A 24,813-nucleotide genomic window follows, 5' to 3' on the forward strand; every position below is an offset into this window, starting at 1 on the left:
CCTTTTACTGTACTGTACGTACCTATGATCATAGTGTTGTTGGAACGCTGTTGAAAGTTACTACGTAATTTGTGTCTTGTGATAGTAGTGACATTGTAGTGGAATATATGCAATGTGGTGCAATATTATTACATTGACAAGCAACAAGTCCACCCTCGTTCACTTGGATTACAAAACTCTAGTTTATCACGATTACTCTACAAGATGCGGACGGGCCAGTCACTGGTTCTGTGACATCGTTCACTCTTCACATGGTAACGCGCGTCATGCCGAATCGGCCGTCGTCGCATCGCTGCTGTCGCCCCCCGCATCTCCTGCGACGTCGCCGACATCGGCCGCCACTTCACCAGTCACCCCCGCGTCCAGCGTGCCCACGGGGATCGTGTCGTCGTCTTCCCGCCGGCGCCTTTGCTTTTTTTTGTCCGCGTTGGGCTTCTTCATGTACGCGAACGCGACCAGCACCAAAAACGTAACGATCACCGCAATGCTGAAGTACGTACAGAGCACATCAAAGAGGCATCCGTACGGGGGCCGGCCGGGGGTTGTGTTGCGAAATGTGGGCACAGCAAATAGCGCCGACACAAAGATCACGGGGTTGTCTGGGGCCCTTGTCTTCCAGATCACTGCGCGACTGCCAATGTACCCGATTGCGATCGTCACGGCCCAAATACCCACAAACACGAGCGCCATGTAAATGTTAAAGTCGCGAGTGATTTCCACCGTCAACGCGCTATATATTACATAAGCCACCCATATTTAAGTAAAACCCCATTATATCCGATTCTTCCACAAAAAAAAATATATAAATATATATTTATGAAACGGACAATGATCGACGCAATACTTCCCGAGTTGTTCCATGTATTTTCATAACGTAAACTTGACCCAGCATGAGCAGATCAATGAATACCATGAACGGAGCTCGAGACAGTACTTGCATATTTGGACACAAGACACGCAAAGAAGTGGTGCAGGATGCCACACGAATATATATATATATATATATATGTATAGATAATTCCAGCTAGACGTACGTGTATCCAGTGGTGGGGTCGGAGAGGGTGCCGCCGCCCGCGACAGTGGCGTCGGGAAAGTCCGCCGAGATAGTTGGCCGCACGGTGTAGGTCCAGCTGAAGTCATCGGGCCACAGCACGACAAACTCAAAGTTATCGATCGCGCTAAAGTTTCCGCCATTGAATTGGGCTGTGCCAGTCACGGCTTGGATGTCGAGCTTCATGAGGTACCTATATAGTACATATCCACAGATATGAAAGAAGCACGAGGATGGTTGTTGCTGTTGCTGCTTAGCAACCAACTCGTACGTGTCGAACGGATACCACGCCAGGGATCCAGTGAGCAACGGCACTTTGGACACCAACGGCGCCTTGACATACGATGTGTTTTCGTTAACTACGACCGCGGACGTGCCAACTTGAAGGCGAAACGGGGTCGTGATCTACGCATTATTACGATATATATAGTAGTTCGGCAGAGCTAGTAATACTACTGTATGTATGTACGTACGCGGGAGCCTTGGGCATTGAGGACACTGGCGGGGACTTTGTTGAGCACAGCAGTGACGGTCATTTCTATCCGCGACGCAATGTCAACAACAACTCACAATTGCTTTTGGAGTGGTACATACATATATGTATATTGATCGCTACACAACGTACCGTAGTTATCAGTGCTCATGCCAGACAGAGACACCAACATGTTGGGGCTGTAGCCGGTGCCAGATGAGTTTTTGCGATCGACGAACCGCAATGCTACGCATTTTCCACCGCCTTGAACAAATATCTCTAGTAGTACTTACTACTAGTACGTACCCTCGATGGTTTTGTTGGTGGTCACGAACGGTACGAGCACCGACAAGAACAGCATGAAGAAGATCACGAGGGGAATCGCTTGCAGTTTCCACCGCCGACGCCGCTCGACCGATTCTTGGGTGCACTCGACATCGTCGTCGTCGTTGTTGTTGCGGGGAGTTGACAGCTGAAAGAAGCGGACGTGCCGCGAAGGTTCGTTGATGCCACTCATTCGAATCTCGTACAACGCAGCGCGGCAGTACACGTACTGTAGTAATAGTACGCGACTGGCTACCAAAGTCAAAGTGAAGTTGCGCTCGCGCCTGCCTCTCTCTGCCTGCGGGCGTGGCAGCCTTTCCCATTTGTGTATATATATCGGGAGTTTAATTGGTATTTGGCGTAATACCCGGTGTATTCCCTCGAGTTGGACAAATCTCAGGAAGTGGGTGGCTACGAAACAGCATTAGTCACATCTCTCCTACTGTACGATCTTTACGGTAACGCTACTAATAGTAGTACTAATAACCTTCTACGACGGCCGTATATGTCGTACTCCTGCACCCAATGCAATGATTACAGTACAACTGTACGTAGTAACTCGGACACCATCATGAACGTAAGCTTAAACTAACTGTAAGCTAGCGTTGTTTTGAAACCACTGTACTGTCTGTACGTGTATGTGATGTACTAGAACTACAGGACTGCGGAATAGTGTACTAATAGTGTTCTATGAGGAGGTGCATGTGTACGACAAATACAGCAGTCCTTCGTACTACTATTAATAGTACTAGGTAGGATACTACGAGAACATTAAAAGTACCAGTACAGTTCTACGTCTTCCTACTGTACCTACCGTACTAGTACACAATAACTACCCTGCGATTTCTTGTCCAGGGTATAGCTCGAGAAAGGCAGAATTCGACCGAAATTGAATTCTGCCTTTCTCGAGCAGAAGTGTTGACTATACGTAAGAATGAAATATATTATTAATGGTAATTGTTTTACTTGACTGTGAGCATACAAGTGAAGTCAAACACATATTTGTATATTTCGAGGTACAATTTTTCTGTCACTTTGGCTGACAGGGTAGCTATTGTGAACGCGAGGATCCTAGGGTACTAGTAGTTATTTAGCGCGGGAAGATATTGTGTACGGTATGGTACTACGTACTTGTACTACACACGTACTACGTAGTACTAGTAGTACTTAATGGCTGGGAATAATTCCCCCACAGCAGGTATACTATACTATACTATACTATACTATACTATACTATACTATACTATACTATACTATACTATACTATACTATACTATACTATACTATTCTATACATATAGTACAAGTAGTTAGTACCTTTCTACCTTCAAAACACCCAAACTATACCTTTAATGGGGGAATTCTGACCTGCTGAGGGGGAATTACCCTGCTACTACACCTTTTTTCACTGTATTCGCTTACTATTAATAGTATGCACGTCATCTATACCTATAATCAGACCGTAAAATGCCGATTTACAGCTCGTGTATTTTGATTTTCGTCAACCCCAGCGGTAGAACGGTCAAACATCCCCGTAAATATCATAACGTTAATGACCAATTTATGATCACTCCCTTGGAGCCAATCACATCGCAGTATTTTTTGACAAGGTAGCCTCCAATAGATTATACTGCTTGAATTCGATACGTTACACATGCTAACCGAATCATCCGGACATTCGACTTGACTGTGAAACGCATGTTCGAACAGTCTTAGCTAAAATTTTGAGAAATGAAATACTAGTAGCAGCAATAAATTTTTGTGAAAGAGTTGGTTGGTACTATTAATATTTATAGTAGGTGACGAGTACTCCTAGTAGTATTGTAATATAGTAAGCTTACTATACCACTACAGTACAACAACTACCTATTTACGAACGGTTGTGTTCCTGATTGAGCGGGTGAACGTCCGACAGGCCAGCCAAGTTTGGCCAATCATATTAAATAATCTGCAGCACACTTTGTCGGTTTTGATATATCTGGCGTGCCATGTCGTCGTCTTCGAGCAGCGTCCGCGTCGCCGGTCGCATGTACGACCCCCCGTCGTCACTTGATCCGTCGTGCATGATCAACGTGCTGTGTCGTCTCCGTCGGTCGGTGGCCTGTTTGTGAACGGATGACGCTCGTCTTCCTTTGGCACTATGGCTGCTGTGTTGCACTTGAACAACATGCGGTTCAAACTGCGACAGAGAAGGTTCAGTAAACTGCGACAGAGGTTCAGTAAACTGCGACAGCCGCTGGAACGGATGGTTCTTCCCGTGCAGGGGCTGGGGCCACAACGAAGCCGCGTCCGCCTTGGTTACGCGGGACTGCGGGTCCACTTCTGCTAGCACCATGGAGCACCGCTGCTTGATGTCGTTGAAGAGTGCGCCGAGCGCAGCGTCATCTCTCGATACATCCACATCAGTCGATTCAACTTCAATCACATCCATTTCCGTGCGTCGTGAACCAGTAAACGACAGCCGAGCTGGCTTGATGGAGCTCGTTAACGAACAGGGCAGACATGCACGGAGGGTACTGGCTGGGCCGACACTTTGGGGCATAACTCGCCACTGAGGACAACATACCCGGCAATACACCTAGTAATAATCATGGGCGTGCGTGGGTTAGTTGCCCATGTTTTCATCTAGTTAGCGACTAACTCTCTTTTCACGACTTAACTAATAGTATATTCACATAGTACGTCAAATAGATTATCAAGAATACAACTACATGATAAATGAAGATAGATCACTCGTTCGCGATAGGCAGTTTTCAGTCAAATGTGCCAATTTTGGGGGATTTGATCAAATCGCCAATTTACTCAAAGCAGCAGCTTATAAGAATAAACGTCGTTGCAACATGAATAGCGAAACAGATGGAATGGTCAGTCACAAAAGTACCCCTCAAACTTAGTTTTATATAAAATGTCGAAGGTCTGGAGGAAATTTTGCGTAAAACACACAATAATAGCACACATATGTTTATCATGTGAATATACGACGATAGATATACATCATAATGAATAGATAGAACAAATATCTGAAGGAATAATCACAGTATCGTCAAAAAATAGAAATACACATCACACATGAATGGATAGCACAATACCTAAACTAGTCGTAATCACAAGTCCATTCGAAAAGTGTGTGATAACTTGAATTAGTGTGATATCAATTACCACAGGACAACTTTGTACATACAAACTTCCGTACAAACAATAATCGATCGATAGATTTGGCAAAGAATCAAAAGTGTCTACATTTTGGGTAAAAATCGGACAATAATATACAGTATTGTCGATTTGATACAAATTTGGGGAGGGGGTGCAATCGATCTGGTTGGTTCAATTTCATTGAGAAGATTTTGATTGGCTAATAATTTCGAGCTCATCTGAAGTAACCAATCAAATCGATTTAAATTCCAATGAGAAACCACAACACGAAATTTCACAATACCTGATTGCACTTTTGACATGTGGTTTTGATCGTAAACAACCGAAATAACTTGTTGCAGTGGCCACATGCAGTAGCAGGGACGCCAAGTGGCATGGACTTGACATTGCTGGGCTGGTTGCTACTCAAGCGACACGACCGCAGACGTAGGTCCAACGCGGCGAGATGCTGACATTTCGCCGCCAAGGCCTTGATCGAGGCGGCGTCTTTCGCATGGAACGTGGATTGCATGGCTAGCCGGACATGCAGAAACCCGGGCTTTGTCGTCGACTCCATGACGACGTAGCCGCTGCACAGGTGGTGCCCACGGACGTACCCTCCTCGACCGCCGGCGTCGTCGCGGTCGTTGGCGGACGGGCGGCAGCTGTCCACGTCCACCGACGTGTACGCTCGCACCCAGCCACGCCGCCCTTGCACCGTAGTTGCTATTGTGTACTATAAGAAACTCGCTTGAGATCCATCCATATATCATCCCTCCCTCATATGGGTGACTAGTGCGTTTGTACCGTGAGCAGGCACCAATCCCGAAGCGACGAGAACGTCCCCATCGGCCGCGTGAGCAGCCACTGGACTCCAAGCGACGCCGCGGGGGTGTCTTCTAACGTGTGTACGATGGTCGCATCGAGCACGTTCTTGTCAAACAACTGCGCCGACTCGATCAACCCCACGGACCGACTCGCGTCGCTGCGGAACAGGTTGTCCACTTCGTCGATCGTGGCTTGGACTTCCGTCACAGCGCACCACGTGTGTAAGCCTGGAGGCGCCTCCTCGTCCGCTCCACGATACACCTGCACGCCGTGCTTGTCCGAGGACCTAGTCCATCGCACCCGTCCGCCGCGCAACCGCGACAGCTTGACCTAGCCAGGACAGGGTTTTCAGCCGAGATATAGAACGAGGTAACGAGGGGTCTACCAGTTGGTCCTTGGTGTGGACAGCCAGACGCTTCCATTGCGCTGTTGTGTCGGCGTTGGGTGGCGTGAAGTCGACCGGCAGCGGCAGCTTGGCCCCTCGCATCCGTGCGTGCATGCAAGGAATGCACACTTACTATATGGAGAGATCGGACTGGAATGTCTCATCTATAATTCGAGTAGAAAGTAAACCATCGGTTTTGTGCTGGTTGAATTGCCTCCAAATCAGGCTTTAATTCGATGGATCTTGGCGCCATAAGGAAATTGACATTGCACATGGGCAAATACCTTAATACCCCACTCTGGCTCGGGGTATTTGGCTATTCAATAGTATATTAATTCGAAGTATATTAATACACGTGTAGTTTATCATTTCATTTAATGTTAGTCCTCCTTGACTATTAATATTTCGTCGGGTGTTTTTATAGAGACGCCACAAGTTCACTTTATTACTCCGGAGTATGAAATCACCGTAACGTTACGATTAATACTACATAGTATTAATACTACATAGTACTTCGTAATCCAGTAATGTCCATGAAACAAAGAGAGGCCAATAATGGGTGCTCCGAAGTAGTAGTGATACAGCCACGACTGTATAAACACCACTTTAACAGGTAACGTTAGCTTCCCGAACAAAATTCCCATTGATTTCTGTCCTCTGGAAAATATTTCATATATTCATATATTATTGTACGTGCGGGCGGTGTTCCGCCAACTTATGTGGTCAGTAGAGCTCCCACAATCAATACCGCGATGATTCAAGTCTAAACAAACGAAATCAAAGCAAGGTTTATAGTCACTCTCACCAACATTCAATACTACTGTTAGTAACAATAATATCTCACAGCTATTTTATGCATATATAGATGGATATATATCATGCTACATTGGCAAACGTGCATCTAAGTCCGATCGAATGCACGAACTTAATAGGTCAAGATTCAATGTTGACCATATGTTCGATTCTTTGGCGACCGCCATCGCCGTCGCCGGCACTTCATACCCCCTTCCTTCACCACAATGTCGAAAGGCGACGAAACCACCGTGCTCATCAACAAGACCAACAAGCCAGACGTCCACGAACACTCCGAGCCCTACTTGACGCGGTTGCTGTCGGTCGGGGTGGAGCTGTTGCCTGTGGCGCTCGTGTCCTTTGGCGGCCCCCAAGCCCACCTCGGCCTGGCCCATGAGCGCTTTGTCGGTGTGTGCGCTTACCTACTGTCCTGCCATCCTAGTAACATACTGTGCACTGATCATCGAACTAGAGCGTTTGCATTGGCTCGACGACGACCGGTACCTGGAAGTGCTGGCATTGGGGTCTGCGTTGCCTGGGCCGACGTCCACCCAAGTCATCTCGTCGATTGGCTTATTCCGTGCGGGCCTTCTCGGAGGAGTGTTAGCATTCGTTGTGTGGGCGTTGCCTGCGTTCACCGTCATGACTGTAGCGGGTCTTGGAGCCCAGCATTACCTTGGCGGTACACTTAACCGTGAACCCCCTCAGTTGTATACATGTTTGCTTTCTTGGAAGTAGCTGGGTTGCCGGCGTGGATGACGGGTTTGGCGCCGGCTGCCACCTCCCTTGTGATCATTGCCGCGGTGAAACTGTGGAACAAAGCATGTGGAAATGACCAAGTGAAGATGGCGATCGCGGCAGTGTCGGCATGTGTGGTGCTGGCCACTCAAAACGTCGGCACATGGATCTTCCCAGCGCTCATGGTGGCAGGCGGTGTGACGACGTTGCTTGCGCCAGCGTTTGGCTACACCAAGAGCTTTATCAAGGCGACTCGGGATGGAATCGTGAACCCCCTTGCCCAACGGTAACCCCATATCCCTTTTCAAACGATGTCGCATATATATATATATATTTTCACGCTCGGTATTAGTGAGTTTGGCATTCCAGCATGGGCGGGCGTCGGAATCATATTCGTGTGGGCCGTGGCGTTTGCTGTGTTGTCGTACTTTGCCTCGATCGTACGTACATACACAAATACACACTAGTGTTTTGCAAATATCTATATACATTTGCTGAATCTTCATTGAAAAAATATATATATACATTTTTTTCTTCTCAATATACCACAAACGATTAGAACGAATTGGGGCGCGGCTACGTGGGGTTGTTCTACGCGTTCTTTCGCATCGGGTCGATCATTTTCGGCGGAGGTCAAGTGATGCTGCCCATGCTTCTCAACGACATTGTCCAGGCTGGATGGGTGACCAAGGACCAGTTTTTCATCGGATTTGCGCTAATCCAATCCCTTCCGGGCCCCCTCTTCAACATGTCGGCGTACTTGGGCGCGGTGGCGCTGGGGGTTCCTGGGGCGTTGCTGGCTGCGCTGGGCCTCTTTGGGCCGGGCGTGGGCCTCTTCTTTGCAGTGCTCCCACTCTGGGAACTCGTTCGCTCCAACCATAAGCTGCAGGTGTTCATGGCGGGTGTCAACTCTGCCGCCATCGGACTCGTCGTCGCTGCCATCGGACTCTTGTGGCAGCATGCCATCCATAGCCATGGCGACGCGGCGATTTGTTTGGCTACGGGAGTGTTGGTCGGCCTGTTCAATGTGCCTGCGCCGGTGGGGATTCTGATTGGCGGAGCCTTGGGCTACAGCTTGGCTGCACTGGGCATTGCCCAAACCAATTATTGCGTTGCAGCAGCCTAGCGGGTAACGTTAAGGTCAATTTCGATTTTTCGGTGGTCGAGTTAGTTTGGTTGTACAAACTATTAATAGTACTAGTACTACTAGTATAACTTACTATTAATAGTACCAAGGTAGTGCGCTCGGTCGTGACGAAAGTGTCTCGTTCTCGGCCTTCCATTTCAACTCGTTTCACCTGTCGTGAGTATTTGGTGTTGTGGGTCCTGAAGCCACGTCAGCCTGCTCATGTCTTGGCGTTAACTATTGGTGTTGCATACAGTATTTATTGGGTTGCAAACTCACATTTGGCCTAACGTTACTGTAACGCTACGTTAAAGTAGTTGGACTGCATTTTGCAAACCACTATTAGTAGTACTACAGTACAAGTACCGGTGTACTACAAGTACTCAACCTGCTGCAGGTGTCGCCAGCGTAAACGTTACCCAAATCCCCATTTACCACTACAGTACAATGCTGTACAGTAAGTGGCAGCTCGATGTAACGCGCACTCTTACGACGCGGATGGGTGGTGGCGATGCCCCGAATCTCCTGACAACACCAACTACTGTACCCCAACTCGATGGTCAATCCCGTTCGCATGGATCGTCCATCAGCGTCAAAGGATGACATAACACAATTAATTTGGCGGTCCGGAAGTAAGACGTGGACAAGTACTGTATTGTACTCATTTGCGGCATACTATGTAGTAACTCTCAGATGCTTAGAAGTGTCGACCCCCTACCTACCACCACTGCGTCGTGCTGCATACTGTAATATACCGTACTATTAATAGTACTCTACTAGTATTACTGTAGTACCACAGTGACCTATTAATGTACAAACTACTACATTAATAGTAACGTTACTACAGTATGTATTAGTACTAGTATAACGTTACGTGAATACTGGTGGAGAACCAGTTTGGAGTTTCTGGTCCAAATCGTTGTCGACCCTTGGAGAGTGCTGAATGAGCTAGTTAGCCATTGCAGCAAGGATCGCAACATCCCGCATTTGCGTAGAGTTTTGACAAATGTGGGACACGAAGGTCGTTGTCTCTTGTACTTGCCCTTGATTTACAAAACGAAAATTTTCCACATCAATTTGCGGGGGTATTACTGTCAGAAAAGACGACATACTACAGCTATTAATAGATGTGGTAGTAATACTACTAGTAGTAGTATATTTTGGCTCATCGTGTCAAATTTGTCTTTTCTGACTTGGTTGATTACAATACGTGAGTACCACACTCCCATTAAAGTTTGTGATCAACTTGTAGTACCGTACTAGGTAAGGTAAAGTGATCACCTTCCGGTATGTACTTTCATTAGAAAGTACTGCGGTGGTAACGACGATGGTTCAGTACAGTGTACTGTAGGCCATCACAGACGCTTGACCACCACCGCCTGCATTGTCACGTGGAGTTACTTAACGTGCGTGCTACAAGTACAGTGTTCTTGATAAAAGCGTAGAAGTTTCCGTGATACTAGTACGCAGCACGTCTACTGTACTATAGTACATGCGAGACCCAACAACAATAAGACAGCGCAATCTTGACCTTTTCTTGCACATAGAAGAAGCTAATAAGACTTCAATTTGATCTTCTGTCGTCGTGTATTCTGCCCATGTATCCGGAACTGTGACAAAAGACTTGATCCTCCAGCTCTGGAAAAAGTGTGGTGCCATCTCGGAGCATTTTGCGCATGTTGGTTTCATCCATCATCCAATCATTCGTCGTCAGATCCGATTCTTGCGGCTTTGATTGGCTAGCAATCACCCTCCACCCAGCGACATCTGATGTCGCTTCGTAGTGCCAACCACCCACCAGAACAGGATGTACATACTAGTACAGTATACTATCTTACTACTAGTACTAAGTATGCCACAATGAAATGACAACCTCATTGTCAAACATGACTGTCAAAGGCCACCAACCAACTGAACCACCGCCACCGCCGCCGCCTCCTTCCAAAGATACATCCACTTCTGTCATGTTCACCACAGGCAAAACCTTTGGGTCGCCCTATGTCCTCGAAAGCAGCTCGGTGCGCGGCAGCAGCGACTACGACATGTACGACAAGCTCGACGACGCGGACGGGGCATTGCAGCCTGGCGGGGCGTTCTCAATCTTCAGTCGCGAGTCGGTGGGGCTGCTGTGCCAGTACGCCGCCGTGGGTATCCTCTCTGGCATGCTTCCATCGTTGGCATATCCCATCTTCACCACATACTTGCGCATGGAAGGGTACCAGATTGCATCGTACGTGCCGCTCATCAACTTGGCATGGAGCCTCAAGGTGTTTGCCGGGATCGCGTCCGACTGTTTTCCCATCTTTGGGTACAAGCGCAAGTCGTACGTGATCATTGGATGGGTCGTGTGCTTTGTCTGTTGTGCCGTGATGGCGCTAACTCCATTTCCGGCCCCCCGATATGCCAACGCTCTACGGGGCCGCCCACTCAACAACCTCACCGCCAAGGAGAAGCAGCTGTTCGTTAACATGGACTCGGCGGTCGCGGGGTACCAGTTTGTGCTGTGGTCGATGGGCGCAACGATGGGGTTTGTCCTGGCCGTTGTGGCCGCTGACGCCGTCATGGTGGAGCATGCCCAGCGTGAGCCGCTGCACATGCGCGGACGCATCCAGACCATGATTTACGTCGTCCGCGAGCTTTTCCGCATTATCCCGAACGTAATCATCGGGGTCGGCCTCAGCGACTTTCAATATGGCGGCACGTTCGACTTTTCCATTGCGCCTAACGTGATTTACTGGATCTTGACCGTGACCAGCGTGCTGGCAATTGGGGCTAGTGTAGGGCTGCTCGTGGAAAAGCCGACCCCGGCCGTGCCGTTTCGCCAGTACATGCAAAGTCTATGGGAGCTCCTCCAGCTCCGCGTCATGTGGCAGATCTGTGCGTTCAGAGCGCTCAACTTTATGGCACTGCAGTTCGACGCGACGCCCCGCCCGATCGTCGCCCGTGAATGGGTCAAGGTGACCCCCATAAACAACGCCATGTACACGATTGGAGGGGTCACACTCAACATGCTCACGTACTTTTACTGCGGGCGGTACGGTCTCGGGTGGAATTGGCGCACGGCCATCACAGTCGCGACCGTCGTGGCGGTGGTTCTCGATGCTGCGATCATGCTTCCTGCGATATGGGGCGTGGCAGGTGCTCGCCACGAACACTTGTATTTGTTTGTGAATTTGGTCAACTATGTGCCGAAAGCAGTGCAGTTTATTGTATCTGCGTACAGCACCGTGGAACTGGCGGACATGGGCAACGAAGGCGCTGTCCACGGGCTCATCACGACGATTGCCAACGTGGCGTGGCCGGTGGCTGCGATGCTGTACAAAACCATCAACGGGGCATTCAACACGACGTCTGCGACGATGAAAACCGATTCGTCGTTTGCGAGATGGGAAGTCACGTACTGCTTTATCATTGCGTTTGCCGTCAAGATCGGATCACTGGCGTTCCTGGTACTTCTCCCCAAACAAAAGGCCCACTTGCAAGTACTCAAGCGCCGCGGCCGCAAAGACTGGATCGCCGGCATCCTCACGATTGTCATCTTTACGTTCTTCCTCGTCTACCAGTTCATCACGAACGCCATGAGTCTGTTTCCGGCCACGTTTTGCTGGCGCATTGCCGGCGGACAAGGAATCCCCGTGGGATATGAAACCTGCACCACCAAAAAAGTCGTCGTGGCAATCTAATTATAGTTGTAGGTGCAGTAAGTCGATCGTTCATATGTGTAAGTTTCGTGTCCAAATGTGTTTCCTCCATAACACAGTTAATAATGCTTCTAACGTAAAAAACCAATATTTATATGGCCCGAAAATCGACCCCTTAGCTTTTTTTCGAATTCTCAACAACTATGACGAATTGGACGCACTTCCAATCATGACGTGAAAGACGATTGAACGCTCTATATCTTATGCTCAAGCTTTAAAGAATTTGATGTATTCTTACCAAGGTATTGCTCGTCAAAGTCAAAATTGTGAAATTTCAGTTATCAGTTAATGGCCGTACTTTATTGTTAGCCTTTTGAATCCACTACTTCGAATTACGAGTAGCAGGTATTTTGGCCAATCCAGCTCACGTATATTACAAAATAAGTTAGTTTGATTTGTCATTCAAATCGAACTTCGATAAATAAGCCAATCACAGTTCAAAAAATTGAATTTACTTCGAGCTTCAAAACTATCGTTATGTGTACTGTACCCCCTCAAATGGTGGTGTAATCCCTATTAATACAAATGAATCAACGCACAAGCAGCCTTACAATTATGGTAAACTTCGATCGATCGTACAGTAACGTTATTATTAATGGTACTTCCTCTGTTCCAGGTTACTGGTGCCATTTGACTTTGAACTGTCCCCCAAAAGCCAATTCTTACTCAAATTTGGCATGTGATATCTTCATTGATTGGAAATTGAAATACAATTTTGCCGAAATTGAGTGTTTTTTAAGCTTTCTCACCAATGAAAAGTCGGTAAATGAACAAAAACTATCGAATTAGCCAATCAAAAACAAATGTCACCACTAACTTGGAACAAACTACTGTAAATTTCGAAATGGCACCAGTAACCTGGAACAGGAAGTACTTCGTAACGCTATCTCGTACTAGTACTACGTAGTAATACTACAATGAGAAATTCACTGATTGGCAGAATTATCAAGAGTTGTGGACGAATAATTCGAAAGCCAGTTTTGGTACGAAATTGGTCCGGATAAAGGCAACACGATGGCTGATGACAACGGCGCGGATGACGACACCCCAACGTTGATGCCAACACCAGCACCAGCACCGTCAACTCCTCTGCTATCCACACAACTGCCCTGGCCAAGGCAGACGCCGACGTCTTTTCCGCCAAATCCTCCAAGCCCACCCCGTACGTACAGTGTACGCATCGATCGACCTCGCTCGTTGCTCATTGCATGTTGCTATCACACCTGATTTTCCACGCACACCCGTCTGACCAAAGTCTACTTTAGATCCATTAACGACGCCGCCCAATGACGATACTCCACCGCCTCCGTCCATGTCTTCGTCTACCGCCGACACCACCGTTCTTCCACCCACAGCCCCACAGCTTGCACCTGTTCAACCTGTTCGCCCATCTCCTGATAGGCCACCGAACCCACCATCGTTCAACCCTTCTTCTTTGGTACATCAGACACCCCCGACGTCGACTGCGATCGTCGCCGCTGGCACGCCCTTGTCCACGACTCCCAGCGCGAATAGGCCTTCCGCCACCGCATCCCCCACCTTCGTAGATCCTTCGACACCAAGTCCTCCGTCCCTTGTCCTGTCCCAATCATCTGACGTGGCAGCACCACCACCATCACCATCACCGTCGATCTCCCCACTATTGGCCACAACGGCGCCGCCAGCTACAACCGTGTACTCATACTACGACGTGTACGACTCGCCGTTTGCCCGATTCGACCCAAACCGGCGGATATCCACAAGACAAGACTCGTTCCTCACGGCGTTCATCGTGCTGTGCACCGTGGGGCTAGCCGGGGTCGTCGTTCATCGGTTGCTGTCGGTTCGAGGGGCTAAGAAAAAAGCCAGCCGCCAGTCCCTCCCGTCTCCCCCGTCGAATCCTACCCAGTCCCAGGATGATGACACCCATAACATCAGCCACACCCAGTCGGCGACGAGCGGCGACCCCCCGCAGCACATCAACTGGCGCAACTTGGCCGACTTGCAACTGGACATGACCGCAATCGAGTTGGTCGCTCCATTGGCTGCCGGGTCCTATGGCGTCGTATGGCGCGCCAAGTTGCGGAGCAACGAGGTCGTGGCCGTGAAAACGTGCTCTAGAACGTCCCTCGATGACGTCCAGAACTTTGTAGACGAGCTCGCGTTGCTGTCGACGTTGCATAGCCCGTACTTGGTCTCATTGCTCGGTGTCACATGGACCCACGCTTGTGATTTGAAGGCTGTGCTCGAGTATATGGACTCGGGCGACTTGCGGCAGTTGCTAGACAACGCCCCACCCCCGTCGCCCGAGTTCCTTACAAACTCGCCATCATTTTCGTGGCGGCAAAAGCTAGAGTGTGCGCTCAGCGTCGGCCATGCCCTTGTGTACCTCAAGCAACAACATGTGATCCATCGCGATTTAAAGTCGCGCAATGTATTGCTGGATTCAAAATGTGGCACTAAATTGGCCGACTTTGGCATTGCCAAACACTTGCACGACGACACCACCCACGCTTCTATGACCACGGGCGTCGGAACGTACCGATGGATGGCGCCAGAGGTGCTGACATTCCGACGATACTCGGTAGCCGTGGACGTGTACTCGTTCGGGGTGCTGCTCACCGAGCTAGACACCCACCGCGTGCCGTTCACGGACGTCCAGAACGACCACGGCCGCAGTGTCGCAGATGCCGCCGTCGTGTGCATGGTGCTGTACGAACACCTGCGTCCGTCCTTTTCAAATAAGTGTCCGCTGTGGTTTGTTGAGCTGGGCCGACGATGCATGCAGGCCGACGCCCAGGACCGCCCGACACCGGAAGATGTGGTGGACATCTTGACGTGTCAACTTGGGATGCTTGCAAATGTGATGGACGACGTGGTTGATGAACGATAACACGAGAAACATACTACTTCGAAGTACTGATGTTCGATGAACGATATTATAGTCGTTTTACGCAAAATTTGGACTTTTGTATTGACTCGCTAAACCGATCAATCGATCGATTCGTTGGACACGTGCTGTCGTGGATTATTACTTCGAGAATAATATACGTTTATCTATTAATACATTATATTTTCTGTTGTCTTCGTGCTTTCTGCGGAATGAAGTAGTTCGTTGCGAGATTTGGGGTCGGTGTAAACGAATCGCGCAAAATTGGGAAATTTGTAGCAAATTCATAACATTTATAGTCAATTATTTGAAGTACACCGTTGTCCGCAACTAGTGTGGGCACTTACTGTTAATTAATGTAGCCTCCGTAAACCACGAGCATCTTCACACGCTTGGTGTCTGTGGAGTTGCTGCCAGTGACATTGCATTCGTTCTTTCGTTTGGTCCTGGCCAACATTAGCTTCGCCCACGAGAGATTTGTAGGATGTACTGCGAGCACGCAAGTACACTATTGCGACTTGAGATATGATTGCTCTAGACCGGTTGCATTGGGTGGACAAATAGTGGTTCCTCAAAGTGCTGTCGTTGACATCGGGCCAGACCTCACCGTCCCCCAAGTCATTGCAGCCATATATGGAGCGTACAGTACTCGGTGGCCACTTGGCGTGTATCATTTCGTGTCTTCCTACCTGTATTGGTATGACTGCTACTGGCGTGGGGGCCAAGAACTACCTAGGGGACACCTAAACCAAAGCCTCGCAAACTGACTATCGGTCATGATGGATGGCGGGGCTAGCGCCAGCCACAACCTCGCTTGTAGCTGTGAAATTGTGGAAAACAGTACGAGGACGAAATCTACCCTCTTTTTACTTATAAAAATGGAATATATAAATAAATACTTAGTGCACTATAACCTTTTTACTAAATCTTTTACCATTTTTCAGATATCAAAAAAAAGAGTAGTTTATGAACCTATTCAATTATCTCAAAAATATCGATTATTTGAATTTAATACTCCTTGGAATAAAAAATAATAATTAAATTATATTAATTAATATAATTCGTATTTTTTGATAGTTTAAAACATCATAAAGAATAAAAAAAACCTTTATTTAAAAAAATAATATTTTTGTAGAATTTCTTGGGAAGGTGCTTTAAAAAAATTAAATAAAAAATACAAAAATATTTTTATTAAATTATTTATTTAAATCGAAACATTTTTAATTCATTTAATTATTATTAATTATTTTACTTTAAATTTATATACATACACCCTCTGTTCCAGGTTACTGCCGACATTTCAAAATTCGCATGTTCCAAGTTACTGGCGACATTTCATTTCATTGGCTGTAATTCTTCAATTTCTATCATATCGAATGTTTATGACATTTCATTGGCTTACAATTGCTTTAAGCGCTGATTATAAACCAATCTTTTGCGAAAATGCATGCAATTCCCTTTCAAACAAAGTAGTATCATTCGCCCAAATTGCGTGAGGGCTCGATTGTCTGTGTCAATTCAAAGTAAATGTCGGCAGTAACCGAGAACAGTGGAAGTATCAACAGTGGAAGTATCAATTATTTAATAAAATAAAATAAATACTTATTTTCAGCTATTCCTTATATAGGTAAATATATTGTTGAATGGTTATGGGGTGGATTTTCAGTAGATAATCCTACTTTAATTTGATTATTGTTTTTTAAACAACAACTTTATTCTTTATTCAGAATTTTTATAAAATAATTACGCTGAACTAAAGGGTAGATTATTCACGTGTTACGCACCCGTTTGCCATGTTTTTCAACATTTGACTTGCATGTGTTAAGCATACCAATAGCATTTATTCTGAGCCAGGATCAACAGCCCGATTACAATAAAAAAGTCTACTAGAAATCCAAGTAGTAACAATTAAATGAGTATTTAAAGCTAAATCCATTAAACATACTTTCTTAAAAAATATTATGCAAATATTATTATTTTAACAATAAAAATAATAACAATTTGATAATTATCAAGTTTATTTTAAAAAATTAGAATAATTTGTTCTCATTAAATATATTTATGTTTTATAATAACGCATTAAATAGGATTCTAAAAGACCTAAAAAAGGACTTATTATTAAAAAAAAAAATCAAAGCTATAATACCTACCTTGGTATAAATAAAAACCTTCCGAGGCTTTTTTTCTTAATTGAAATCTTGATATTTTAAAAGATTTATAAACACTTTTAGATCTACCTGTTAATATACAAAAAAAAAATTCTACGCTCTACCAATTGAACTACATCATTTTTACTTTGTTAAATATATTTAATAGGCCAAAGTGGGATTCGAACCCACGAATTGTTTCTATCAAAATTGAACCATTTTTGTTCTATTTTCCATCTAATTTTTTTCTTTAAATTTAAAATTATTGAAAGTTATTTTTATAATTATTCTTTTTTTTAAATAATAATCTTTGTTTAATATTTTTTTTGTAATAAACCTTATCGTTGTAAAATAAAATCTCCAGGATTTCCACATTTACAAGCATTGGATTTTATGTGTAAAAATCATATGATAGCTGATGTAGTAACTATTACGAAGTACTCAAGATGACCATCGCGACGGTGTCGGTGAGCGTTGTCTTGACAACGCAAGAACCACGGGCCATGAATCATCCCCGTCCTGAATGTCACCGGGGGGGCACGACCTTGGCTGTCCCTTCTGCCTTGGGCTGTCCAAGGCAGAAGGGGTTATGCGGATGTTGGCCCCTCTCTTCCGTGGAATCAAAGATATTCATCATGAATCCCAATATGTTGATTTCAATGGTCATATCGTTAGGGAGTTTGATATTCCAGTGTGGACAGGCATCGTCACCACTTTGGCTAACCACGTTTGTGACCTTGTCCTACTTGGCGTCTTCAATTATTATTTACGACGAGCTTGGAGTATGAAATACTGTTATTATGGGCGTGTTCAATGTATCATAGTGAAAATAAAATGATCTTTATATGCGTGCAGAGAGGCGACGGGCGCGGCTACGTGGGGTTGTTCTACGCGTTCTTTCGCATCGGGTCGATCATTTTCGGCGGAGGTCAAGTGATGCTACCCATGCTTCTCAATGACATTGTCTATGCTAGGTGGGTGACCAAGGACCAGATTTTCATCGGATTTGAGTTAATCCAATCCCTTCCGGGCCCCCTCTTCAACATGTCGACGTACTTAGGCGCGGTGGCGTTGGGGGTTCCTGGGGCGTTGCTGACTGCGTTGGTCTCTTTGGGCCTGAAATAGGCCTCTTCTTTGCAGTGCCTCCCCTTTGGGGATTCGTTCGCTCCAACCACAAGCTGCAGGTGTTCATGGCGGGAATGGAGGGCCTCTACTCTGCCGCCATCGGACTCTTGTGGTGGCATACCATCTATAGTCACGGCGACGCGGCGGTTTTTTTGGCTACCGGAGTGTTGGTCCCCACCGGGTCAGGCCGGTGGGGATTCTGGTTGGTGGTGTCTTGGGGTACAGTTTGGCTGCACTGGACATTGACCAAACCAACTAGTGCGTCAGGACATGCATACCCGGGTGAGTTTCTCCCCGGTTCTCTGTAGATAGAAATACCGGTATGGTAGTTGTAGTGGTGATTATTCGCCAATAGGGGTAATATACATACATGTACTTACCATGAAATGGCAAATGAAGACCATCATAGGCTTAACCCTTGGGTGTTGTCACTCGTTGAAAACGCGAGATAGTTTCACTACCGGTAGTCCATTTGGCGACATTTTGGCGACATGCATCTTCTCTAGCTCGGAGCGACTGTAGTAACCGGTATATGAACATAATAAGTATTCGTATATGGTTTGCTGCTTCATGTTAGCCACTCAGATTGCTGTTCCGTGGGGAAATGGTTGATTTTGCGCCTGTTGACGAAACCCACGAAGTTGAAGTGTGATCGTTCTTGGCCAAATTTTAAAACTTCTGATTTGACGAAGTACATATTTTGGCTCGCCGTGAGGGTTTTATGATGATCAGACGAGCAGCTAGCGTACCGTAGCCATTTGCAGGGACCCACGTCGGAGTTTAGCTAAAAGGAACATAGTCGGAATGAATGGGAAAAGATTTATTTTCGAGCAAGCGATGGATTATTTCCGAGCGAGGCTTTGGGATGGAGCATTTTAGAGCGTACTTAGTTGGGACTGTGATGGAGTGGATTGTTTTAGAGCAGTTATTTCCTAATACTGCATCCACTGGGACAAACCGAATTGATAGTAAAGTTAAGATATTCCCAATTGGGATAAACTGGGACAATGGATTCATTTAGATTCAATTTTGGAGTCCACAACACACAGTCCACAAGGGTTTTGCAAATTGGCAATCGTTTGCGATAGCAAACGATTGTTAATGCGCAAACCCCGGGCATAGCATTACACGTACGTTATCCGGGGTGGAGACGTAGTCTCCGTGGGGGAAAGGGTACGATTCTGGTGAAAGAATGCTGGGGCTGGTGACCATGATGACGTCAACAATTATTGTTTGGGATGCACGGGGATGCAGTGGGATAAATTCGATGATTGCACTTCGGAGAAGTATCATTAAAGGCGCCACAGTACTCAGCATTGGCATTTAGTACCCATATTTGCTCGGAAATTCACCAATGACTAACACATGTTCTTGCGCGTATTAAGTGCGCTCGGAAAGTGTCTCGAAATCGATCCATTCTAAGGCGTGCTCAGAAATACTCCATCGTTTGCTCGAAAAAAATTGCGCACCCGGAATGAATACAACCTCCATTTTAAGTAAACGGTAGCCTCTTTGTGCATTGTTGAAATACCTCTCCTGCAAGGGGTAGGGTAGGAGTGCGATTTGGCTGTGACTGATTGCGACTCAAGGCTTCGCATCCACATACGACGACAAGCTGAATCATGGACACCCTCATCCAATCAATGCTTGAACGCAATGGTCTTACCGGTAACGTTACTGGAAGTCAATTACAGTGGAATACTAATATCCAGTAACGTTACTTCTGTATGTGTGCGTCGTGATGAATTATATCGGCAACTAGTCCATCGTTCGTGGTTTACTAGCAGCAGCGTCGGTCGATACACAGCGTATTCGTGTGATAATCGTTCGCCTAATGTTATAGAGCCTGTTCTAGGCGTAATACTCCAGGAGTAATACCCAATCAATATCCGGTAACTATTTATAGTTACTACAACTCTTATTATTAATAGTACTAACGTTATTAAAACACTGATTTTCAACAAGATACCAGTGTCTGGTAGATTGTAGAGGTGCCTATACCTCGGTACCGGAGTACTGGAGTATGTTACTCGCATGTTGAACATTGTGCCAAGGGCGGTTGCAGTTGATATACCGGTACGTATATATTCTTCGAAGTGTGTTTCGATGGGTTCATTGAGCCGATAACGTTCGGAATAACCCGGTACTAGTATTGTTTACGTCGCAGACTATATTCTGTCCGGGAAGAGGTGTATTTTGAATTCTGCGATGGCCGAGAGGGTGGCAGGACACTTTTGATGTCTTGGACATCAACACCTGGCATGAATTTAACCAGAAGTGCTCTAATTGTACAACTCTATACTAGTATTGAATTGTAGAGCTATGATTTGTGTTTGTGACTTCGCAAATCACCGACTTTGAGACTGTTTTTTGGTCTCAAAATCTTGTGAAGGAGTATTATTGAACGAAAATGTCACAGATGCAGATTGGGTTGTGCAGATTTTAAATTTGAGAAATATATCCATACATACTATTAATAGTACTAACGTTATTAAAAGCACTAACGTACTCAGTAGGTAGTATCAGTTATGTACTACTAAGCTAGTACTCCGTTTTGAAATGACCCAATGAGACATTTCGACGCTCCCACTGGAAATTTTAGCCAAATAAATTCCAGGTCAGAAATTCTGACTGGACAGTCCTTTACACACTCACAACATTTCAATCAGAGCAAGCAGGCCAGCCCCATACGAAGCCATCCCATCGCTTCACGGTCCAGTATGATGTAAACCTCATAAAGGAGATATCCCCACTCCCCCACCCGACGATAACGCGTGCAGCGTTCAAATGACACTGGTCGTGCGAGTTCCAGGGAGTGGAGTTGAAATATGCCGATTGGAAAGAATTGCAAGAAATATTCCAATAGAATTATTCGATCATTTCATTGGAATATTCCCATTTGCAAAATCACTCTATTAGACGTTTATTCGACGGACTTCCATTCGAATTCGCGGTCGGGGTTCATGCTAGTAGCCAGGTATAATTTTAACAATACTACGGTGTCGATGGAAGTCCGGCCACTTACAATATTGTAGGAATTGCCACCCGCAGCCATAAATCAGACTAGCGTAATTAGCTTCAAATTTACAATAACGTTAAGAAGTACCAGTACTAAGTAGTAGTAGTACTACGCAGTATGGAGCACAGTGTTTACCGAAACAAGGTTGAACTTGGTATATTGCAGAGTTCCATGTTCATCTCCGTCGCTGATAACAGAATGCTTTCGTTGGAGTGCTTTACAAAACATGTCACTCCTCAATTTGGCTTGTTCCCCGCAAATGCCTCCCGCCTCCACTATCGAAGGTGTCGGCGCCTCGCCCAACGCTTACGCTCCGCTGGAGTCTGCTTCTGAGCAAGCCTTGTCGCCCTCTGGTTTGAGCTCCCATGAAAACATAACCCCTCAATTGAAAATTAGGCCCAAATACTCGTCAAAAGCGACTTCGTTGGGTTGCCGTCTTTGCGGCAGTTTGTGGGCTTGTCTGTGTCGCTGTCGGGGCTGTCGCGGTCACGATTGTAAAGGCAACTGACAATGGCCACAAGGCGATTGTAACCAACCTCCAACTCAGCCCGGGACTCAAGTTCACTTTGCACTTCAAGCGCGCGAGTTTGAAGGTGTACGGGCTGGACGAAGCCACGATCTTTGTGGCCCCCCGACATCAAGTACAACCAGGGGGGGCAGCATCAAGTTTTCAGTTTGATGCAATCATGACCCTCCAAGCGACCCCCACGCAGTCGGACATTTACACGCTTGTGGACGACAAGGGGTACTTTTCCCAATCTAACAACGGCACCACCAGTGCAGTTCGTTGCCTCGATCCGTCTATGTTGCCTTCGTTCTCATTGGTACAGTACCCTTCGGCGTCGTCCAACAAGCTAAACTCAACTCACACAATCCATGGCTGCGTTTAGATGGAGTCTAGCGTGATAGAGTCTCGCGTGATCGACGGAGTGGAGGGCCACACTGAAATCACAGACAAATGCGTCGGAGGCACGTTGCTCTCATTGACGTTTGCAGGGGAATCGTTTGTGTTTTGCAACTCGGCTGCCAACGAGCTCGCATTTGCGGTGGGCCAAGATATGGACATTTCGATCGAGTATCTCGCCGACCCCTCGCAACTTGACAGTATTCAAGTGCCCTCAACTGCAAACGAAGTCGCGCTAGATTGCCCGTCGATTTCGCAGTCGTCACACCCCGCAACGTTGTGGACTGCACCACCGATGACTCGTTCCTTGGCCCGAGCTACCATGGAAACTCTCACTTCCAACCGCATTTTGTCGGTGAAAGACAAATCCGCGTGTGCATGCAAAGGCGCGAAGAAGCCGTGTCTGTTTGTCCATGGGACGGGCGAAGATGCGGCTGGGCCCCCAACGTCGTCGTTTTCGTCGTACTGGGGGGACGTGTCATCCCCTTGTTGTTCCAGCTCGACGTTTGTTCACTTGGACACGGTATCTCAAGGCTGGGACGACGCAGCGCTGCAGCACGAGTTTTGCAAAGCCGCCGCGGACGTCGCCACCCAGTCGTCTTCAGGGGCCATTGGAGGTCTTATCTTGGTGACCCACTCGATGGGCAACGTCATTGCCTCAGGGGCGATCGCATCCAACGTGTGTACGTTCTCGAAAGACGTGACGTGGGTGTCGCTGGCGTCCCCCCAACAAGGCAGCCAAGTCGCGAACCTCTTGCAACAGCAATGCCTCAAGGGAGGCTGGAGCAATATCCTCAAAGTGCCGCTGTCGTGGGTCGGCTACTGTCCTCCCGGTCGCGCGTACCTTTCCCTGCAGCACCAATCCACCGTGAACGCTACCGAGCAAGCCGCGTTTGCTGCCGGCCAACGGGCTAGACAAGAGCATGTATCGCATGCAGCTTGTGGCGTCAGTGCTTTTGGTCTGAATTCGATTTACTCGGCGCCGTTGGCCATTGTGGACAAAATGGCGAGTCATGCCAGTGCCAGCGATGGCTTCGTGGACTATAACAGCTGCTCCGTGGGACTGAACACCAACGATTTTGGAGGGACTTCGAGCAAGCACTACGTAGGGCCATTGAACCATGCCGACTTGTCCTTCCGCACGGGTGATGGCTGGTGGGGGGACAATCGCAAACCGCTCAAGTGGTTCCAGTGTCTGTTGTGACGCGTTCAATTGAAAGCAAACAGTATGTGTTAATGCATTTAAAAAGTGGTCATTTTGCATTTTGTCATGTGTTTGCGGTAGAAGTTGTTGCCTTTCACACGATGTTCATGGTTAATCGCACTCAAAGTCACAAGTCCAAGTACAATACTATACTGTAACGTAAACGATCCTTCTTGTCCTCATTTTGACCCCGTAGAGCATCTCCACCGCACCTCCAAATGACCAGGAGAATAATCATTATATTAGTGTGATCTGCGAAATTCTCACTTTAGATTAGTGTGGAATATCCCCCTCCAATTACTATTTGAACAGAATCGGTTCAAACTTGTTCGACCGCACTGCACGACTTGACAGTGAATCAGAAGGCAATCACAACGCAAGGTAAAGTTCCCCGTTGGGTCTGTTGCGGTGATAATGTAGGCTTAAAGTCGTTGCCTATCCCAACAACGAGTGCGACCGCCCCGTGAAGACGATGACAGCACCCACAGTTTTGCTGTGTTTATTGCTATGTACTGAGGGGGTAACGCTATGGGCGCTGTCGAACGGCCATCATGCACATCTCATGACGTCGAAGCAGAAGTCCAGCAGTGCGTTGGCGTCGGACATAGCATTGAGGTTGTACCGGATGTCTCGGATAACTGGGCGCTCAACGTAGCTCAACACACACAGAACTAAGAAACGACGTTGCTGTGTCATTGTTTTGATCCTCGTCGTCTCCCCATAGAATCCTAGACAGATGCCGATCTTCAAATGCATAGGTCCGAGTCGACGCCGTCGAGCCGCCGCACATGCGTCAGACAGTATCTGAGGTAGTCAAAGCACGTATTTTATCTCGATTGCCAAGCGAAAAGCTGCTTGCAAGGACAACTCCCACAGCGTGAGCACCATCGCTGGGCAAAGTGATTTCCCGCGGTGGATGAGTATCCGAATAATATTTACTTATACGGATATTTGTGAGTAGAACGCGAACGCATTCGTGCAAGACAACAATTTTGAT

At 46.9% G+C, this 24,813-nt stretch overlaps 8 protein-coding genes across 8 annotated transcripts in view; 6 read left to right on the top strand and 2 right to left on the bottom strand.

The window, feature by feature from the left end:
• Nucleotides 1-115: 115 nt before the first annotated feature.
• H257_12929 (hypothetical protein) lies at nt 116-2,238 on the bottom strand. The gene is made up of 6 exons (XM_009840330.1): nt 1,830-2,238; nt 1,677-1,769; nt 1,525-1,589; nt 1,323-1,456; nt 1,035-1,244; nt 116-730 (listed from the first exon to the last, which is right to left on the bottom strand). Exons 1-6 carry the CDS (start codon nt 2,038-2,040, stop codon nt 265-267), a joined length of 1,179 nt encoding a protein of 392 aa, XP_009838632.1. The 5' UTR covers nt 2,041-2,238; the 3' UTR covers nt 116-264.
• A 1,385-nt stretch (nt 2,239-3,623) lies between these two features.
• H257_12930 (hypothetical protein) lies at nt 3,624-6,333 on the bottom strand. The gene is made up of 4 exons (XM_009840331.1): nt 6,192-6,333; nt 5,786-6,136; nt 5,283-5,714; nt 3,624-4,424 (listed from the first exon to the last, which is right to left on the bottom strand). The coding sequence occupies exons 1-4, from the start codon at nt 6,303-6,305 to the stop codon at nt 3,786-3,788; spliced, it is 1,536 nt and encodes a 511-aa protein (XP_009838633.1). The 5' UTR covers nt 6,306-6,333; the 3' UTR covers nt 3,624-3,785.
• An 818-nt stretch (nt 6,334-7,151) lies between these two features.
• On the top strand, nt 7,152-8,967 carry H257_12931 (hypothetical protein). Its single transcript, XM_009840332.1, has 5 exons — nt 7,152-7,391; nt 7,456-7,665; nt 7,722-8,007; nt 8,074-8,161; nt 8,281-8,967. The coding sequence occupies exons 1-5, from the start codon at nt 7,211-7,213 to the stop codon at nt 8,845-8,847; spliced, it is 1,332 nt and encodes a 443-aa protein (XP_009838634.1). The 5' UTR covers nt 7,152-7,210; the 3' UTR covers nt 8,848-8,967.
• A 1,754-nt stretch (nt 8,968-10,721) lies between these two features.
• Nucleotides 10,722-12,653, top strand: H257_12932 (hypothetical protein). Its single transcript, XM_009840333.1, has one exon. The coding sequence runs from the start codon at nt 10,734-10,736 to the stop codon at nt 12,528-12,530; it is 1,797 nt and encodes a 598-aa protein (XP_009838635.1). The 5' UTR covers nt 10,722-10,733; the 3' UTR covers nt 12,531-12,653.
• An 889-nt stretch (nt 12,654-13,542) lies between these two features.
• H257_12933 (TKL protein kinase) lies at nt 13,543-15,510 on the top strand. Its single transcript, XM_009840334.1, has 2 exons — nt 13,543-13,710; nt 13,814-15,510. The coding sequence occupies exons 1-2, from the start codon at nt 13,563-13,565 to the stop codon at nt 15,418-15,420; spliced, it is 1,755 nt and encodes a 584-aa protein (XP_009838636.1). The 5' UTR covers nt 13,543-13,562; the 3' UTR covers nt 15,421-15,510.
• A 2,500-nt stretch (nt 15,511-18,010) lies between these two features.
• H257_12934 (hypothetical protein) lies at nt 18,011-18,689 on the top strand (the record flags this gene model as incomplete). Its single annotated transcript, XM_009840335.1, has 2 exons — nt 18,011-18,115; nt 18,420-18,689. The coding sequence occupies 2 exons, from the start codon at nt 18,011-18,013 to the stop codon at nt 18,687-18,689; spliced, it is 375 nt and encodes a 124-aa protein (XP_009838637.1).
• A 3,278-nt stretch (nt 18,690-21,967) lies between these two features.
• H257_12935 (hypothetical protein) lies at nt 21,968-23,816 on the top strand (the record flags this gene model as incomplete). Its single annotated transcript, XM_009840336.1, has 3 exons — nt 21,968-22,061; nt 22,105-22,532; nt 22,599-23,816. 3 exons carry the CDS (start codon nt 21,968-21,970, stop codon nt 23,814-23,816), a joined length of 1,740 nt encoding a protein of 579 aa, XP_009838638.1.
• Nucleotides 23,817-24,552: 736 nt separating this feature from the next.
• Nucleotides 24,553-24,813, top strand: part of H257_12936 (hypothetical protein) — a gene marked incomplete at both ends in the record, with an annotated part of 3,526 nt that continues 3,265 nt past the window's right edge. Inside the window, one exon of the mRNA XM_009840337.1 lies at nt 24,553-24,574. Coding sequence (XP_009838639.1) covers nt 24,553-24,574 — 22 coding nt within the window. The remainder of the gene's footprint in view (nt 24,575-24,813) is intronic.

This window comes from Aphanomyces astaci (assembly GCF_000520075.1).
Source record: "Aphanomyces astaci strain APO3 unplaced genomic scaffold supercont1.44, whole genome shotgun sequence".
NCBI lineage: Eukaryota > Oomycota > Saprolegniomycetes > Saprolegniales > Verrucalvaceae > Aphanomyces > Aphanomyces astaci.

Coding starts and splice junctions, on each gene's coding strand:
- H257_12931 (XM_009840332.1), top strand. CDS start 7,211: ATGTCGAAAGGCGACGAAACCACCGTGCTCATCAACAAGACCAACAAG. Junction 7,392..7,455: donor GGCCCATGAGCGCTTTGTCG/GTGTGTGCGCTT, acceptor TCATCGAACTAG/AGCGTTTGCATTGGCTCGAC. Junction 7,666..7,721: donor AGCCCAGCATTACCTTGGCG/GTACACTTAACC, acceptor TCTTGGAAGTAG/CTGGGTTGCCGGCGTGGATG.
- H257_12930 (XM_009840331.1), bottom strand. CDS start 6,305: ATGCACGCACGGATGCGAGGGGCCAAGCTGCCGCTGCCGGTCGACTTC. Junction 6,137..6,191: donor TCCACACCAAGGACCAACTG/GTAGACCCCTCG, acceptor TGTCCTGGCTAG/GTCAAGCTGTCGCGGTTGCG. Junction 5,715..5,785: donor GGGATTGGTGCCTGCTCACG/GTACAAACGCAC, acceptor AGTTTCTTATAG/TACACAATAGCAACTACGGT.
- H257_12933 (XM_009840334.1), top strand. CDS start 13,563: ATGGCTGATGACAACGGCGCGGATGACGACACCCCAACGTTGATGCCA. Junction 13,711..13,813: donor AAATCCTCCAAGCCCACCCC/GTACGTACAGTG, acceptor AGTCTACTTTAG/ATCCATTAACGACGCCGCCC.
- H257_12932 (XM_009840333.1), top strand. CDS start 10,734: ATGACTGTCAAAGGCCACCAACCAACTGAACCACCGCCACCGCCGCCG.
- H257_12929 (XM_009840330.1), bottom strand. CDS start 2,040: ATGAGTGGCATCAACGAACCTTCGCGGCACGTCCGCTTCTTTCAGCTG. Junction 1,590..1,676: donor CATGAGCACTGATAACTACG/GTACGTTGTGTA, acceptor CGTCGCGGATAG/AAATGACCGTCACTGCTGTG. Junction 731..1,034: donor GACCCCACCACTGGATACAC/GTACGTCTAGCT, acceptor TGTAATATATAG/CGCGTTGACGGTGGAAATCA.